This window comes from Lagenorhynchus albirostris, chromosome 1 (genome assembly GCF_949774975.1).
Source record: "Lagenorhynchus albirostris chromosome 1, mLagAlb1.1, whole genome shotgun sequence".
NCBI lineage: Eukaryota > Metazoa > Chordata > Mammalia > Artiodactyla > Delphinidae > Lagenorhynchus > Lagenorhynchus albirostris.
Genome location: NC_083095.1, coordinates 12,271,760 through 12,290,915, shown reverse-complemented (window position 1 = coordinate 12,290,915; position 19,156 = coordinate 12,271,760). Strand labels below are relative to the sequence as shown.

Here is a 19,156-nt window from a genome sequence, read left to right as displayed (position 1 = left end):
CATTGTATTTTGTCAGTATCTTGATATTTCAGTGACCCTAGAATTGTTTTAATAAAGACTGTTTTACGAGATACAATAGAAGATAGAAACTTATGAAATATAAACTATCTAATAAATATTCAAAACCAAATGATTTTGGAAAGAGAGATATTATTATATACTTAAGGTGCCATAAAAAATGGAGAAGATATAAAAACAGCAAAAAAAGTGAATATCATAATCTATAAAATACTTTTATAACTGAGCCTTTTATTAATTTAGGCTTATACTTTTTAAAAATTTATTTATTTAATTTATTTATTTTTGGCTGTGTTGGGTCTTTGTTGCTGCACGTGGGCTTTCTCTAGTTGCAGCGAGCGGGGGCTACTCTTTGTTGAGGTGCACAGGCTTCTCATTGCGGTGGCTTCTCTTGTTGCGGAGCATGGGCTCTAGGCACATGGGCTTCAGTAGTTGTGGCTCAAGGGCTCTAGAGTCCAGGCTCAGCAGTTGTGGCACACGGGCTTAGTTGCTCTGTGGCATGTGGGATCTTCCCGGACCAGGGCCCGAACCTGTGTCCCCTGCACTGGCAGGCGGATTCCTAACCACTGCACCACCAGGGAAGCCCCTAGGCTTATACTTTTAATAAGCAAATTTTAGATGTATAACAGCCACTGTTCCAACAATCCACCTTACCTTAATGATATTTTGTAGTTTGCAGATTTCACTTTGATCAGAGGTATCTGATCCTTGTGCTTTAGAAGTCTAGATCAGAAAAACACAATTAGAAAATAGTTGTACTGATTTTCTTATAAAAGAGAAAGTCAGTGAGCTATTTGTAATGAGGTGGATAGACCTAGAATCTGTCATACAGAGTGAAGTAAGTCAGAAAGAGAAAGACAAATACCATATGCTAACACATATATATGGAATTTAAGAAAAAAAAAATGTCATGAAGAACCTAGGGGTAAGACAGGAATAAAGACACAGACCTACTAGAGAATGGACTTGAGGATATGGGGAGGGGGAAGGGTAAGCTGTGACAAAGCGAGAGAGTGGCATGGACATATATACACTACCAAACGTAAAATAGATAGCTGGTGGGAAGCAGCCACATAGCACAGGGCATAGCACAGGGAGATCAGCTCGGTGCTTTGTGACCACCTAGAGGAGTGGGATAGGGAGGGTGGGAGGGAGGGAGACGCAAGAGGGAAGAGATATGGGAACATATGTAAAGTATAACTGATTCACTTTGTTACAAAGCAGAAACTAACACACCATTGTAAAGCAATTAGACTCCAATAAAGATGTAAAAAAAAAAAAGAGAAAGTCAGAAACTAACTTTATTAGAAGATACGTTTTTTTAAAAAGGGGCATTTGCACAGGGAATACAGCCAATATTTTATAATAACTTTAAACAGAGTGTAATCTATAAAAATACTGAATCACTGTGTTGTACACCTGAAACTATTATAAATCAACTATACTTCAATTAACAAAAATTTAAAAAACAAGTAAGAAAAAATGGGGGGCATTTATTTCCCAAATTCTTATTAAAGAATGCCAAGCACCCTTTAAAAAACCTAGTCCAATAGTGACTAATACACAATAAATACAAGATACCATTCAAGAGTTTGTTAACTAATTAGGGAAGACAATACTTTTACAAAATAAGAAGGAAAACACCACAGAATATTTTTCTTGGCTCAACAAGAAAGGAGATCTTTTTTTTTTTTTTTTTGCGGTACGTGGGCCTCTCACTGTTGTGGCCTTTCCCGTTGCGGAGCACAGGCTCCGGACGCGCAGGCTCAGCGGCCATGACTCACGGGCCCAGCCGCTCTGCGGCATGTGGGATCTTCCCGGACCGGGGCACAAACCCGCGGCCCCTGCATCAGCAGGTGGACTCTCAACCACTGCGCCACCAGGGAAGCCCAGGAGGTCATTTTAATTGGGAGGATTTCTCCTTTACACAACAAGATTACACTCACAAAAAGATAGAAAATAATCTCTTTACTTATGTACTTTATTTTTCTCCACACTGATGGAATAAAGTCTATATGAACAATGTTCCAGTTTATTTCAGGTCTCGTGTGTATTGGCAACCTCAGTAATAAATAAAATCTGATAAAGAAGACAAAAAAGGGATCCTTGGAAGAAAGTTTACAGCCCAAAATAGGAAGGACTTAATTTCTATTCTAATGTGTGAGCAACAACACATAATAGTTTATGTGTTTTATAATACCAATTATCAGATTTTTCATTTTACATATAATTAATGCAAAGAAGAACCTCAGACAACATCTAAGCAAGTAGTTTCAAATCTGGTGTCTTGGTTCCACCAGAGAAGTCTCAGGGACTCCAGGGGAAGAGGTGCTGGTTCAACCACAGCAACTCCATTTTTGTCTCCTTTAAGTGCTGGACTTGTAGCTTTTAATTTTATTTTAAAGCATGGTTCTCTTGCTTTAAATTTTTTGGAAATTTCTTCCAAATATTGTACAGAAGGGGAAACTGAGGCTGAGAGAGAAAGATGACCTGACTAAAACCATTTAAAAAGTCACTGGCTGAATCAGAATACAGGTTTCTGACTTCCTAGTCCAGGGTTCTTTCTGATACCAAGACTTCTACACACAGCATCGTTACTTTTACTCACTCACAGTTTTCAAAAACTCATGAAAATTCTACCTACCTGAGCAATATGCCTCCAGTGGCCAACTTCAGACTCAAGTCTTGAAACTTCATTTGACAATCTGTTTATTTCTCGTTGTGATGAAATGATGTCACCAAAATCCATGTCATCATCGTGGAACGCTGAAGCATGATGACTTAAACCGTAACTGAATGAAGGAGATGCAGCGGTTGCTGGTACACCACCAGCTCCTGAAATCACTGACTGAGCAGCTGACTGTAGCTTCAGCAACTGATCCTGCAGCGCGATCTGTCTTGCTTTAAGATGGCTGATTTCTACCTATATTTATAATCCATATTTTAGAGAAGGTACTTCAAAATAACCATATTGACCCTTTTATACATTCATAATGTTAAAAGTTATAATAGTTTAAGATTACCCAACGACAGTACTCCATCAACTGAATCCAAGTTGTCTATAACACCCCAACATAACATTTTTGTTTCAAAACCATGATTACCATAGAGCATAATGTTCCGATTAATATGAGCAACAGAATTCCACTCATACATTAACTAAAGCAATAAAATGCTCAGTTAAACATCAGTTTACCACCTTCTACATACCAGGTAGTATAGTATATATGCAATTTCTTAGGGTTCTGTTTGTGATTATCAAGCCTCAAGAGATGAGAAAATAAAAGCTGCAACAGTCTATGCACTGTAAGCTTCCTTAGAACACCTGTTGGAAGAGTCTTTGGTAACTGATTATGTATGGCTGGATTTAGGCTTAAAATGCACCATGAATCAGGTAACTCTGTACTGGTCTACACAACACAGCTAGAAGGAAGCTTTGATTTATTAATCCGATCTTCACAGTAAGCCTATGATTAATAGCCCATTAGCCTTAGAAGGAAATCATGCACTGAAAGAGGCCTTGGCTTTAGCCTTGGCAAAGAAAGGCCCATGAAAATCTGACTCTATTCAGGGAGACAACAGTATAAAAACCGTGAAACCCCGAGTAGAGTTTTGACTGAAGGCTTGCAATACCAAGTCAATGTCCAAAAGAAGTTATAAAAATAGGACTTACCATAATGCCACATCCATTCCAAGTAAAAGATTACTCAAAACATAAAAGCAAGCTAGAGAAAACTGAAATAAGCTTTCTGTAAAATACTCAAGCTAGTCCAAAAGACAACCTGCCACAACGGAGGAAAATTTGATACTGAGGAGACAGTCAGCAAGTAACAGTATTTCTAATGTCAAGCAATTAGACAAACAAAAACCAAATACAATTATGTTAAATGTCATAGTAAACAGACATTTTTTCGTATCAGAGCCCCTTCTCTAATGGAGATTTACAATAATGTACAAATTTTATTTTCCCATAAATGACATGAGGCAAATTGCATCTCTGGGCAGTATGAACATCACAACGAGAGCAACAAATAGATTCAGAAAATAGCAGATCTAAAGTATATATTATCTTTCATTCTAGTAAAAAGTACTGAAATCAACAATTCTTTTCAAATGTAGCTATAATGCAAAGAAAGTTCTCATTATACAACAGACATTTATATCAAGTTGTAGAGTTAAAAAGTACAAACTCTACTAACAAAGACGTATTCCTAAACTTGAATTCTTAATTTGCCCTCTAATATCCATAGTGAAGTAGAAAATAAAATGCCAGATTATTCCACAGCAGTTTTTTCAACTAGGATGTAAGCATCAGAATCAGCTATGGGATTTTCAAAAAATACCAATACCAGAGCCCCTTCCCAGTACGCTAAATCAGAATCTCCTAGAGGACCTAACAATGTGTATTTTTTATGATTCAGCTGTAAACCCCTGGGTGATTCAGCTACTGCTCTATTGGAGTATCTGTAAATCAGTGCTGCTCAAAGTGTGGTCTGTGGACCAATGCCATGAATGTTTGCTACCAGTCCATGACAAGATAAGTAAAGAAACTGAAAGAGTAAGGCTTAAAGACTTTTAAAGCAAGTTGACAGGGGCTTCCCAGGTGACGCAGTGGTTAAGAATCCACCTGCCAAGGCAGGAGACACGGGCTCGAGCCCTGTGAGCCACAACTACTGAAGCCTGTGCACCTAGAACCCGTACTCCCAACAAAAGAAGCCACCGCAATGAGAAGCTCGCGCACCTCAACAAAGAGTAGCCCCCGCTCGCCGCAACCAGAGAAAAGGCTGCGCGCAGCAACGAAGACCCAACGCAGCCAAAAATAAACAAATAAATAAAGTTTAAAAAAGTAAAGCAAGTTGACAGAGTAATTTTACATCTTTTGAATCTTTACAAAAAAAAAGTGGGCTTTTAACTTTAATTTGAACTTGTAACTGTGCTTTTTTACATTCATTTTATTTTTGTAGTTATTCATTTTTATTGTATTTTATGAAATCAATTCCAGATTGGAAATTTAAGTTCTTCTTTAAATGTTTATATTTATCTTCAATGTGGTTTATTTTTCATCTTAGTATGTCACTAAAAGAACTTGAAATCAATGCATCTAAATTTTAAAAACCCAAATATAAAGTGATGGTAGAAATGAACATTTAATCAACAAACTGAAGAACACCCCAGTGATCTGGATAATTAAACAAGAAATTCTGTGGCTCAATTCCACAGAATCATTTACTGAATTCCACTTACATACTAAACACTAAAGAGAATTCAACGACAGAATGAAACATTAGGGACATAGTCTATTATTTTAAGGATTTGTAGTAACACTGGTTAAATTATATAATATTATCAAAACTGCAAAGGAAAGATAAGCTACTTCCAAAATAACCATTTCTATCAAACTAAAGGGGGAAAAATTATAGAACAGTATAAGTCAACTATAAAATACCTAATATTCTGTTTTTCCATGGAAAATCAAGTAAACACTAGTAAGCATATATTAACACTTGTAGTTAAAATCATTTTTTTAAAAAGAAATGTTATTAACAATCACAATGATTTAAAACAAATTTAGGTAAATAGATGAGAAATAAGTTTCATAAAATCAGAAATTATAAGCAACAAATGCCTGAAGATATTGTACACAAAGACTTTTCTTCTTTTGGAAAGTAGAAATTAAACTCCACAAAGGTTAGTTTATGTAATATAAACGTAAAAGCTTTCAGAGTTCTTGTTAAATTAGTGATATCATACTGAGTTGGAAATTACTAATTTCAACACCCTTTTGATATTTTCATGGATCTAAACAGAGCTTGATTTATATTATAACTCTTAGAAACCATCCTAAATACATTACAGTGAAGTAAACATGAAGTAACTGTAATAACCTTTACCTCTTTCTGTTGCAGTTGATTTCGATAACTCATAGACTGCTGCTTTATTTGAAGCTCTGATGCTTCATGCTTCTCTTCCAGATCAGTACAAAGTTTTTTGAGTCTCTCATTCTAGAAGCAATGAAAAAAGTGTTTTCAACAAAAAGACTAAAAGTAAAACATGTTAGTAACAGTTATGTGCAGGGCATTATGAAAAACATATTGCTTCATGCACAAAAAAGATGTACTATAGTAGGTCTCAGAATTCTGACCTTTAAACCACAATTTCAATTAAAGTTACAAGTGCAATAAGCATGTTTATAGAGATTATGCATAATTCTGAACCAAAGTTTTTTAAAAATCTTGATCAGTTTGATTTTCTGCTAAGGAAAACTCACTGATCAGTGTTTCCCCCATCTTTGTACACCCAGTGTCTAGCATACAGTAGGCAATGTGTCTGGTAAATGAATGACCTAGAGTACATGCTTAAACTTTTGTTTTCTCCCTGAACAGTAGAAGTTTTTTAAAGAAACCTTTTTTAAAAAAGACTTATGGCTGACGTATAGGTAGGAGGACAAAAACTGACATTACTTGTCTGACTGAACCCTAGGCTCCTGAGTGAGGCACCTCTGAAAAATCCATTTTAAAAACCACTAATAGAACTCAGTTTGGAAAACTACAGTTAGAAGTACAAAAAATACTCTAAATATAATTCAATGAATCTGGACATCACAGTCTTTTGTTTTAAGATGCTGAAAAAAATTACTTAAATTTTATGTACCTAAGTATTAAATTATTAACCTAATATCATCCTTTGACATTTGAATGAATAAGGGTATAATGGAGCAAGAGAAACGGACACTAAAACTTTCTGCAAAAAGGAATTTACAAATTATTACAGATAATAATATACTAAGAATTCTACTAATGTATCTGCAAGCAGAGTTTAACAATGATAACTGAGAATAAGGAGATTCATGGTGGGAAAGAAAGCTCCCGCTAGAAGGTGAAGACTTTTTCACTTTGAGGATGTCATCTGTTTTCTTCTTAGATTCTAGGAATTTCTTACATCAACATATGTGAAAATTATGAACCAGGGAGATTAAATGAATTCCCAGAGAAAATCAATGGTGTAAAATAAAGGAAAAATTATCACACACACAAACTCTAGTTTTGGGAGTCTATCTCCAGAAATCTAACAGACCTTGGTTATCCTGCAGAAATATGAATAAGAAACAGGATCAATGGTCACACAACTAATTACCTTCTAATGTACTGGCTGCATTTGCACGATTTTCTGTGAGCTGTTCACATGAAAATACCATACATAACTGAAGCAAGAGAATATACTAAAGTCAAAACCTAGTCGTAAAGACCACTCTAGGCTTTTTCACATAAAAATACCTAAGGCTACTTGTTTAACGCTGATGAATAACTAGAACTGGAAAACTTTCAATTTGGCCAATAACTAATTGGTTGTCTTTCCTCATCTCTCTAGTCATGTAAGAGTCAGGTTGATAAAGCATATGAAGGACAGATTCTCTTCATGTGGCTGACCCAAAACATGCCAGGAGTTGTCCGTGGTCATATTTTCTATTATATGAAATATGAAGCAGAGGGGGCTGGTCTGAAAGGAAAAAAGAATAAACACACACAAAGAACAGAGAGGAATAAAAATGAGACAGATGGATTCCTGATGGCATCCAGTTCTGGTTGAAGCCCTTTCCTAAAGACTGGCTAAAATTTATGCCTTGGAATCCATGAGATACTCATATCCTTAAATTATTCCATTGTGCTTAACCCTTGTTATATCATCAAGGTCTACTGGAACCAATTTTAGTTTGTGAGTTTCTTTTTTGAGTAGTATTAAGGACTGATATTTAAAACATTTATTCTTTCCTAGTAGTCTTCCAACAAACAAAGAGAAAATACACTTTAAAAAAAAAAGACTAAAACTCATTCTATCTTGCAATTACCATAAGGGTACATTGGGCCCTTTTACAATATAAATCTAAGAATAATCATGAGGTCACAATGATCTTGTTTTTTCTGTATCTTGAAACGTTTTGCTATTTTATCATCCTAAGAATTAATCATTAATCATCAATTATTTACAACTATGTTAAAAAAAAGACTTAAGAAAACAGAAGAACTGATGGAATCACCTAGAAGAATGATGCAACAGTGAAATAACCAGTTTTCTGACTGCATTACCCAAAGTACTGCATCATCTTTTAAAAAGGAAAAAGCCAATCTGGAGACACCATCTTTGCAGTGGTTTTTTTGTTTGTTTTGGGGGGAGGTTTTTTTTTTTTCACTTTCATTGAACACAATTGAAAATTCAGAATTTTCACTTTTCAACAGAGAAGAAAACTGACAGAGGAAAATATTCCACAATTAGACAACTGAGAAGATAAATGCAAAGAGACAGAAAACAGCATTAGACTCTAGAGTCTAATGGTTATGGTGAAAATGAATGTAGGAGCAAAATCTCAGACAAGTCTTCGAATAACAATATCCTAGATGAATTTCTCAAACTCAAGAACTGAGGAGTGAACAACATATTTCTAAGAGCAAAAAGGAAATATGGTGTTCTCATGAAGTTAGTCATTCTATAAGAAAAGATTTTATCTCACAATATTTTGTGACAAAAACCTGAACCATTCATGCCACTTTACTAAATGGATATGTAACAGTATTCTTTCATTATACACATTTGTACACCAGCATTTACTTGATACAGTCCCTACATGGACAAATGCTGAAGGCAGGTGTATACACAGGTGACTAGGAGGAAACAGATGACATAAAAATGAAAAAACTCAGTGGACTGATCACTCTAATTGGTATTTATAAATCTAAGAATAAAAATGCTTTGTAATTATGGAGCAAACAGCCATGCATTTAACAAAATCATAAGCCGTCAAAGTTTTCATAAGTATTGGTTTTAATGACACAAGTCAGGAAGAAGAACCAGAAGTAATAATAGGTTAAAATCTATTAGAGATGTAATTGAAATCTGGAATCAGTATTCACAAGATACATTCCAGTTCACAAAAAGAGTTAATAAGCAGTTAACTGCATTCAAAGAACATTGCCTATTCTGAGCATATATGCTTTCAAAAGCAGAAACACATGGAATAAAAGTCTGAATTTGCTATATATAAGTTCTTATTAAAATTTGTAATAAAGTTTTTCACTATCACTTTATTCTTACTTCTGTAAATTTTTTATAAAATAACTTAAAACAAAAAAATTAAAAGTACATTGGATCGAGATGGTAAATGTGAAGACTTTTTCTTGGCACAGATGGTTAAATTAGCTTAGATTGGTTGCCATTAGTTGCAACTGAGGAAACTTAACTAATTAAGTCAATTTCAAATATTAACATCTGTAAGCAAATCTAATTTCCTCTAGAAAACATACTGCCCTCTGTCTATACTAAAACTTTCTAAATAAATAGAATTTTCTATTGTAATCTCCTAGTGGTTTCAATCATATGTTCACTTTCTCCTATTGCAGTCACATAAGGCATTACCTTTATGAAGTGCTTATGTGCTGATAGAAGGCAAGAATCATGTATAGTCAAAATCACCTTAGAAAATAAAGTCTTTGGAAAGTCCAATAGTCTGTTTTCCTCTAGTATTGGGTTGGCCAAAAACTTTGTCCGGGAACCCAAACAAACTTTTTGGCCAACCCAGTATTTGAGTAGCTCACGGTATTCTGAATAAGCACCAAGCAAGGAAGTTGGCTTTCATTTGGGGATGTGTTATACCAAAAATAAATATTTTTGAACACTAGAACCATACTTGCCACAGTCCAAAGATAAAATTAGGAGAGAGACTAGAGTTGAAATCAACAGAGGGACAGAAGATTTCTATCTCTCTTCTCAACCTCAGTACAGAGCAGTCATTCATTAAGCAGGTTAACCCCATTTGCTTTCCCCCTCCCCCAAATGTATACTGGCAAATTTAGCTTAATTAATACCATTACACACATCTCTGCCATCTAATTTTCCTGGGTGGGCCCATCCTGAGTGCTTTCTCAAGGATTTCTCTAGGGACTATAGGGACGATTTCCTATCTCAGCCTTACAAAGAAAGAAGCTATTACATTCATCTGTCACTGAAGTATCTACTAATTAGGTAATTACAGCTAAGGTCTCTTAAGTGCCACCAAATTGCCATCTTCTATTGAGGCAGAATACTTCAATAGTCCCTCTTGAGAGATCCCTCTACTTTCAAATTCCACAATCTGACCTTGATAATCTAGACCAGAGCTCAGTCAGAAAGTATTTTCTTATATTTAAATTCCATTTTCTCTTTTATGGGCTTAGGGAAAACATGCTTACCACAGTCCTCTAAGAATACTGTTTGCTGAAATACTATTAAGTGTTCCCTTGCTGTTCTTATCCAAAGGCTAAATAGTTGGGTGTCTTTAGTACTTTACAACAGATCCCACTTTAAAACCTTTCATTTTCTTTACGGCTTTCCTTTGAACACTTTCCAACATTTCCTCATCCCTATTAAGTACAATGTCCAGAGCTAGTTACCATGAGGCACTGACTAATAATGAAAAAAATGGTAAAATTAATTTGCTACTCCTATATTCTACATTCTCTGTATACAAATATCACACTTTTTTAATGTTAGGGGATTAAAAAGCTCTAGATTAAACAGAATTGCATTCTTCACATTATACTTAAATAAATGTACTACTGCAGTTTAGCATACTAATAAAACACAGTAAATCCTTGATAATGATAAACTTGCCAATGTTATTTTCTAAATTTGGCAGATTTCCTTCTTCCAGCATTCAGAAGCAGCAGTGGGAATATTTAATAACAAAGTGCAGTAACATGTAAATATATTCTTCATCAAATGAAGATGACAGGGCTTAAAAAAAAAATTAAGATAAAGGGAAAGAGAAAAAGTGCATTAAAAAGAGAGGACTGAAATAAAGTATGAATAACTTTCATGGCTTCAAAAAAGAAAAAAATCTAAATCTTTAACGTTTCCTTACCTCTGATCTTAAGATTGTATGAATGGCTTCAACTTCCTTTCTCCTAGCATTAGGTAATTCTGCTACAAAAGAAACAGCATATACTGAATATATACTCAGTCAACACCATGTGAAGTAAACAGGCATTTTAAGGGAAGCATATTTCACTGAGCTTTAAACAGAATGGTATGCTGATCTAAGAACAAATTCAGAAGACAAACATCACTTGATTGTTATCACAACTTTCTATTGTCACAAATGTTCTTTATCGTCATGTAAGTCATTCTTTGCCTATCTTCTATACCCTAGAGCATCTACCTTTACCCCATGGAAGTGTTCATTAAAATTTTGTTATGGGGCTTCCCTGGTGGCGCAGTGGTTAAGAATCAGCCTGCCAATGCAGGGGACACGGGTTCGAGCCCCGGTCTGGGAAGATCCCACATGCCGCAGAGCAACTAAGCCCGTGTGCCACAGCTACTGAGCCTGCGCTCTAGAGCCCGCGAGCCACAACTATTGAAAAAGTGAGCCTAGAGCCCGTTCTCTGCAACAAGAGAAGCCAACGCAATGAGAAACCCGCGCTCACCGCAACTAGAGAAAGCCAGCGCACAGCAACGAAGACCCAAAGCAGCCAAAAATAAAATAAATTAAAAAAAAATTTTGTTATGGAAAATTAATCTCTCTCTGTTGGCTTAGTATAAATTTTGATGAAACTTACGCAGCTGGGGTTTTAAGGGCATATTTCTTTTCTTTTTTTTTTCTTGGTTTGGCCGTGCCGTGCGGCTTGTGGGATCTTAGTTCCCCGACCAGGGATTGAACCCAGGCCCTCGGCAATGAAAGCGCCAAGTCCTAACCACTGGACCACCACGGAATTCCCAAGGATGTATTTCTCTTATGAAACTGGGGTTTAGAGGGCCTTTTTCTACTCCCAATACTACCAAAAAATTAATGACCTACAAACAAAGAATAAAAATGCAGCAAAAGAACACTTATTTCAAGTAACGTGGACACAAGTTATTTAAAACGTGAATGAGCTCAGTCTTGTTTTGTACATTTTCACTTAAAAGGAAAGTCAAAGGCCCACAGTACCAAAATGGCACAGCTGATGCTGCCAGATAATCATCATCCACAGAGCTAGATTTCTTTTCTAAGTACTAGTATTCTTCATTACTCACAGCCCTTTAATACTATAAAATAATTTCTCTGAATTAGTTTAAATCAAAAGAAAATACAAGTGGCATCCAATAAATAACAGTGACAAACCCACTCTTCTTCTTTTGAAAATCATCAGGTGGGGATGCTTGGGTGGTTGTTTATACATCTTGCTTGAAATTCTGACAGGATTGTCTAATTGCTATTCAGAAGGGAACAAATTATAATCTAATCTGTTTAGGAAGGTCATTGTTAGAAGCAGCAGTTGTTTCAAAGAGGGATTAAAAAAAAAAAAGTCATGAAGACTTTTCCCCCCAGAGCCTCCCCCACAAAATCCTGGTCTTTTTAAGAATAAATGGGAGATGTTATGCAGACCAAAAAAGTTTTCCTCAATGAGGGAAAACAAAAATAACAACTATCATTTATTGATGCTTACTATTTGTTAGGCACAGTGCCATGCATTTTACACTCATGATTTCATTTAATCCTCCCAACTTCATGACAGGTATAATTATCCCTATTTAACAGATAAGAACACTCTGCTTTTTAAAGGTTAAGTATTTAATAATTTTCCAAAGATCCCACAATTTGTAACACATGGAAGTGGAATTTCAATCCATGTCTGATTTAAAAGCCCAAGCTCCTAAATCAATATAGTGTTTGGTTAAAGAGCAACTTTCTGATATTGTAAAGATGGATAATTTTCAAGTTGTATCAACAGTGCTATTTTGGAACGGTTCTTGTTCACTGCTGGCACAGGGTAGACACTCAATAAATACTTGTTGAATGAATAAATGAACTGCACTCTGACCCTATTTTTAAATGAGTCACAAAATCAATAAATTGGATGTTAAGCAAGTCCTATTTTAATGCAAAGGGAAAACAATAAAAGCAGATTTTTAATCACTCAGCAAATTTTTTATTGAGCATCTACTATGTACCAAGGAAGGGACCACATGCTGGTAATATAAGGATAAATAAAATAGAGCTGTCAGAGAGAGATCCACAAAGTTCTGTTAGACACAACTCACCCTGCCATGGAGTGAGAATGGTTTCACCAGGTACCTGACATGTGAGTCATACAGGGTCATACAGGAAAAACTGTTTTCCAGGCAAAGGAGGGTAGTGGAGGAAGTAGAAAGGAAGGGCTTTCCATGCAAAGGCCTGGAGCTGTGTAGGTACCTCACAACGTTGCCTGTGCAGAAGCTCTGGGTGTAAGCATGCTTGTGTATATGAATGTGCATATATGCGGCTATTGGGAGAAAAGGGGAGAGAACAAGAGGTAAGACTGGAAGAGGTAGGTTGAACCCAGATAGGATAGGTTTCTGGTCTCCCAAAATTGAGAGGCTTGGATTTTATCCTGTAAGTAACAGAGTCAAGAGATTTTAAAGCACATTTGTTTTTAGAAAAGTAATTGGCAACACAACAGGAAATGGAGTAATGTAAGGAGAAACAAGTGACAGGACATGAAAGAGAAATAGTGTGTGGGAGAGATAATGGGGATCTGAAGTAAGGAAGTAGGAATAATAAGGAAAGGACAAATACAAACAATTCAGGCACAGGATGAACAAGATCTGGTGACTAATTGGAAGTAGGAGAAAAAAAAGAAAGTCGCAAAACAAAGTGACAAAGATTTCCAAGTTTAGAATGGGTAGATGGTGAAACCATTAAAATTGAGAATACAGGAGCACATTTGGTGGGAAGAACAAACTGAATTCTACCTTAAGCCTGTAGGACATCCAAGTTGGAGGCGGGGTGCCTATTTTCTGGCTTAGGGTCAAAGGAATAGTCAACTGTTTTCCCCTATCTAGGAAACAAGGAGAGACTTGGCATTTCCCATGTTATCTAGCCCTTCTCTGCTTCTGACTGCCCTCAGGGTCACATGAGCCTTTCCTGAACACAGGAAGAATCCCTTTAACTCCCATCCCCAACCTGTCCCACCTGATGTACCCCCAAGCAGTTAAATGGATTTCGGCAGCTCCCCAATCTTCCTCCCTTCTAAGTAGACCCCACAGAAATTCTAAATATAGATACTATTTTTCTAAATCAAACCATCGTTCTCTATTTCAACCAAATAAACACGAAAACTCAGTTAAATCAGTATTAAAAAATTAAACCAGAATTCTAATTTATTTACAACAAACTGCCAAAGAAACTGCTCTCATCAAAAGACCACCCATTATCTCTCTGGAGGCAGACTCACAATGAAATTTAAAAAGTCTTTTGATCTAAATACTACTTGCTGAAAGAAATATCAAGAAATCAAAGGAGTAATTAACTTAATCAACGATTACCATGTAACTCTGGGTCACTATTCATTAGTAAAACAAAATGAGGACTTCAAAAATGAGTGAAGGTTGCTAAGGGTACCCAAAGAACAGGGTTATCTTACTTGTTCTACTGTAGAAATATGGTGTGGGGGGGGAGGCAGTGGGCAATTAGGCACAAAAGTACACTTTCAGCTGGAACGCTGTAATGTGTCACCTGAATAAGCAAAACTATAAAATAGGAAAACCATACCCATGTTTCACTAACAATATATTCAAGTGAGAAAGAGTAAGAGTCACTAAATATCTTAATTATGAGTTACTTCAATTGTTAACGAAAATCGAAGAAAGAAAACCCCCAAAAAGTGACGTGTCATACACAAATAATTTTTTAAACTGTGTCAGTATAAAGGAAGAGGATCAAAATCAGTTCCGCCCCCAAGTTAAGGGCAAAGGAAGAGGTGGGCGTGGATGAACCAAACAAAAATAAACTACGCGACGTAGGGGCAGTTTCTACAGCTCTGAACTATCCTGGGTACTCAAAGGAGAAGAACCAGAACTCTTCCCCCACCCCCCGACCCCCATGGTCTCTCACTAGAGAAAATCGGTCAAGAGGCAAAAGGAGTGACACTCCTCTGGACCTGTCTGCGTCTCGTGACAGATGGACTTGGGGACCAAACGGACGCTCCCAGGGTCCCAGTAAATCCCTCCCTCCCATCGCCCCAGCGGTTACCTTCCACATCCTCCGTGCCCTCCATCAGCATATCCTTCGTGAAGTTTGAAATCTGGCCAGTGAGGGAAGCCAGGCTGCCCCCGACTTGACCCAGGGACTGGCCCAAGCCGGAGCCGAGGCCCCCAAGCCAGGACGACATCGCTGCGGGTTAGAGAACCTGCTCCGCTCCGAGAAAGGCGGCCAGAGTCGTCGGACGACCCCGCCAAATGTCCTTGAACCGCTGTCTCCGGGGGACTGGTCCAAATCACAACACTCAGGATTTGATAAGACAGGGGTTCCTAGACAACGCCGGCTTCGGAGACCCCCACCAACCGCCGGGCTCTGACTAGAAACGCAGAGGCCTGGCCTGGGACTTTACCAGGGGCCCAATTCCAGTGACATGGGCACCCCCGCGGGGCCTCCGCTCATTCTCACGACTTCCCACAGTCCGGGTTAGGCCACTTCTTCCTCTGCTTTAGTGACTTTCCCCAGTTCCGTTGGCAACTCCTGCCAACTCAACGCCGGCAACCATGACACCCACCTTGAACGCAGCAATGGACCATAGAGAGGCGCCGCGATGGCGTAGAAAGGCCCTGCGATGGCGTAGAAAGGCCCTGCGGAGCCGCCGGACGTCTCCTTGGCGCAAGGGAACATGGGATCTCGGAGGACCAAATGCGGCCGCGGTGGCCGCTGCCTCCAGCCCAGGACAAGGTTGTCTTCCACGTAGCCTGCCCGCTTTGGCAGCAGGTGGAAGAGCGACCGGAACCTGCTGCGACGCTGCGCTTTCGGCCGACCGCGGCTGGATTTCAGGTAGAGCCGACCCTCGGTGGGTGCCCCCCAAAGCCGGCGTGGCCTGGGAAGGGAACCCCGTGGACTCCTACTCTGTTGGTGAAACCTGAGTGCTTTAATTCTGACTACACTCGCGAAGGCAGCGGTGCGAGGAGACTGGGCGGAGACCCTCCACCGGACAGGAAGTGGACTTTACATAACTTATCACACGTATACAGTAACGATTATTCTACACCCTGTCCAGGGCAGCTCTGTGCCCGGCACTACGGTATTAACTAAGGATACACAGAAGGGATGGGTTGCAAATTCAAGTGTCCAGGCAGCAAACATACTTACATAGATTATCTTCATAATGGAAATGTTCTCTGCTGGCTTTCCAGCTCACAGTTGATACCCTGCCTTCTTTAATATACGAAGAGCTTTATTCATGAAGCCGACCTAACCCATTAAGTTGAAAAAACAGACAATCTCTTTTAAAAATAACTTTTTAGAGGACAGTATGCCAACTTAATACAGAAGGAAAGCTCTTCTAATGTGAACTCTCCTAAGGTATTGGTGGCACTAGCCCTGCAAGGCCCCACCCCTCCCACGGCCGTCAGTTACACAAGTTGGTGCACACACCAGTGTCCTGAATTGCTTGGTCTCCTCCCTAAAGGAAAATAAGTCACGTGACTTACAGGCATTTGCTGCAGTGGTATGTGGACACACACTACCTGGCCAGAGAGACTGCCACAATTTTTACTTTGAAAAGAGCAGGATAGGTCTGCAGGTCTTTTAAGCATAGCACCAAATATACCAGCATCTTTCTCTTCGATTTTATTCACAGCAGGGGCCGCCACAGATTTCATTTCATTTCATTTGTGAGTGGAACATTGGGAATGCCTCCAGTATTTGAACTCTGATGGCACATAGGAATAGTAGCCCTCCCAGAAATCTGAATGCTTTTCAAATAAAATTTGCATCTCGTTCTGGAAGTTTTTATTAAATGTTTTCCATGTAGTTTTTTGAAAGGAATCATTGCCCAGGGGTTAGATGTGCAGACTCTGGGGCCTGACTGCCTGGATCTTTCATTTATTAGTTGTATGACCTTGGGTAGGTTACTTAACCTCTCTGTACCAGTTTCTCATTTGTGAAATGGGGAATGATAATAATAGTATCGACTGGGCAGGGTTGCTTGGAGGATTAAGTAAGGTAATTTTTAAGTGCTTGGAACAGTGCCTGGTACGTGGTGAGTTCTATTAAGTGTAAAGTTTTAAAATTGTGACATAAAGGTGACCTGCAAGTTATTAATGTGTCTCCCATTATTCTGAGCACCAGGGATACAGCAGGAGAAAAAACACACACAAAGTCCCTGATCTCGTGGAGCTTGCGTTCTACTGGGAAGGAACAGATGAGAAATTAAATGTAATAAATATAAGACAGGTGGTGATGGCTGCTATGGGGAAAATATAAAACAGGGTAAGAATGATATGGAAGGGATGTGGGGAGAAATGGCACTTGTAATATTGTAGATGGTGGTCAGGCAAGGCCTCACTGGTAAGGTGATATTCGAACAGAGACTTGAAGGAAATAAGATAGTGAGACATGTGGGTATCTGGAAAAGAGCAGTCCAGGCAAAAGAAACAGCTGATGCAAAGGTCCTGAGGTAGGAGAATCCTTGCCAGGTTAGAGGATTAGCAAAAAGCAAGGATGGCTGGAGGAGAGTGGGCTGGGGAATGGTGGTAAGCAGTGAGGACCAAGGAGTAAGAATAGGAGAGGGCAGATCACATAGGACCTGGTAAGCCAGTATAGGAACTTAGAGGAGGTTGAGGGATTGCTTTGAGAAAAGGAGCCACGTGAACTTAGGACCTAATTGGGTTCCTGGATGACAGTGAAAAGTTTAGTGTAAATCAAGCTCTTATTTCCTACAGGTGTAAGTTCTCTGGAGTGCCATTTCCATAAACTCATGTTATGCCATAAAGATACTGCAGTTAATGAAGAAAACAAACAAAATATATGTCTTCACATCATGTATTAAGTTATTAACATAAAAGCTACATCCTGAAGTCCTCCTTATGGGGAATTGTTTATAGTGCAATGGACTATGGTCTGAGAGACTTAAAGTTTGGTTCTGATAAATAGCATGATATGATGTTTGGGATGTGCTTCAGAAAAATGGGGACAGGGTAGGTGAAACAAGAATTGTCAGGATTTGATCATTGTTGATGCTGGGTGATGGGTACATAGGGGTTCATTAAAGTGGTCTTTTACTTTTGCATAGATTTGAAAGTTTTTATAATCAAAAGTTGAAAGACATACAAGTTTGATGAAGTTTGGGCTGAAGACACTTCTTCTTTTTCCTACCCAAAACCCCTGTAGCTAATAAGGGTGTTCATCATCACTTAATGAGTACCAAAATCAGCCCAGCAATATCAAACATACCACATCAGACAGAGCCCATGAACCTGCATGGCTCCCCGTGGTGGGATCCAGGCTGCCCAGCTGAAATTCTGAACTTAGGATTTTTGTAACCTCAACAGGTAGAAGATTTTTTTAAAAAGCTAACAGCAACAACAACAAAAAGTACTACCAACTGCAAACTGGTTTCCATTTCTCGAGGCAGCATCACCAATACTTCTCTAGGGAGAACAGTTCCTTTGTTCTGATGAAACCATCCAAATGTTTTATTTATGCAAATGTGAAGGAAAAAAAACACATTTTTTAAAGTAGAATTTAAAATATTAGTCTGATCTTTCCCTCTGAATTTCTAAATATTATGCTTATAATTGCCATTTTCTCATTAATTTTAGACATTACCTTCTCTCTATTACAGAACATAAAAGATTTAGCAGTCTTGTATTACCACATGCCTCTATTTCCCTTCCTTCTGAGCTCCCAATAGAGTGATATCGTAATTATTGGTAACATCACTAATTAAAGTTTACTTTATATGACTACGTAAGTGTTGTTCATTGCTGAGCCACATGGTATGCTAAGATAACATTTCCTTTATTTTTCAAACTTCTGTTCTTCCTGAAGTTAACAAATTCCATCTTTTAGATTTGCACAATGTTATTACAGAATCACTAATCCTTCTAAAACTTAGCAACAGAATTGTAAAACATGCTCCTAATTCTTCAAGAAAGTATCAAGAATTCTATTATTTGCTTAGACTCAGTCCTTTCTACCCGGAGTCCTCTGTTTCCCTGCTCCACTCTCCCCTGACCTATTCTCTGGGCCTTGTTTTTCTTTCTGGAACCTCGTAGACGCTTCCCGTTATCTGTGATGCTCTGAAATTAATAATGATGTGCCTTGGGGTGGGTTTGTTGTTTCATTAATTATGTTGGGGACTCAGCAAATCCTTTCAAAAAC

At 38.1% G+C, this 19,156-nt stretch overlaps 1 protein-coding gene across 1 annotated transcript in view; it reads right to left on the bottom strand.

Moving 5' to 3' along the window:
- The window catches only part of TRIP11 (thyroid hormone receptor interactor 11), a 66,140-nt gene extending 50,408 nt beyond the window's left edge, over positions 1-15,732 (bottom strand). Inside the window, exons 1-5 of the mRNA XM_060168084.1 lie at positions 15,038-15,732; positions 10,910-10,971; positions 5,910-6,020; positions 2,663-2,941; positions 673-741 (exon numbers count right to left, since the gene is read on the bottom strand). Coding sequence (XP_060024067.1) covers positions 673-741; positions 2,663-2,941; positions 5,910-6,020; positions 10,910-10,971; positions 15,038-15,176 — 660 coding nt within the window. The 5' untranslated portion in view covers positions 15,177-15,732. The remainder of the gene's footprint in view (positions 1-672; positions 742-2,662; positions 2,942-5,909; positions 6,021-10,909; positions 10,972-15,037) is intronic.
- Between the last annotated feature and the right edge of the window lie 3,424 nt (positions 15,733-19,156).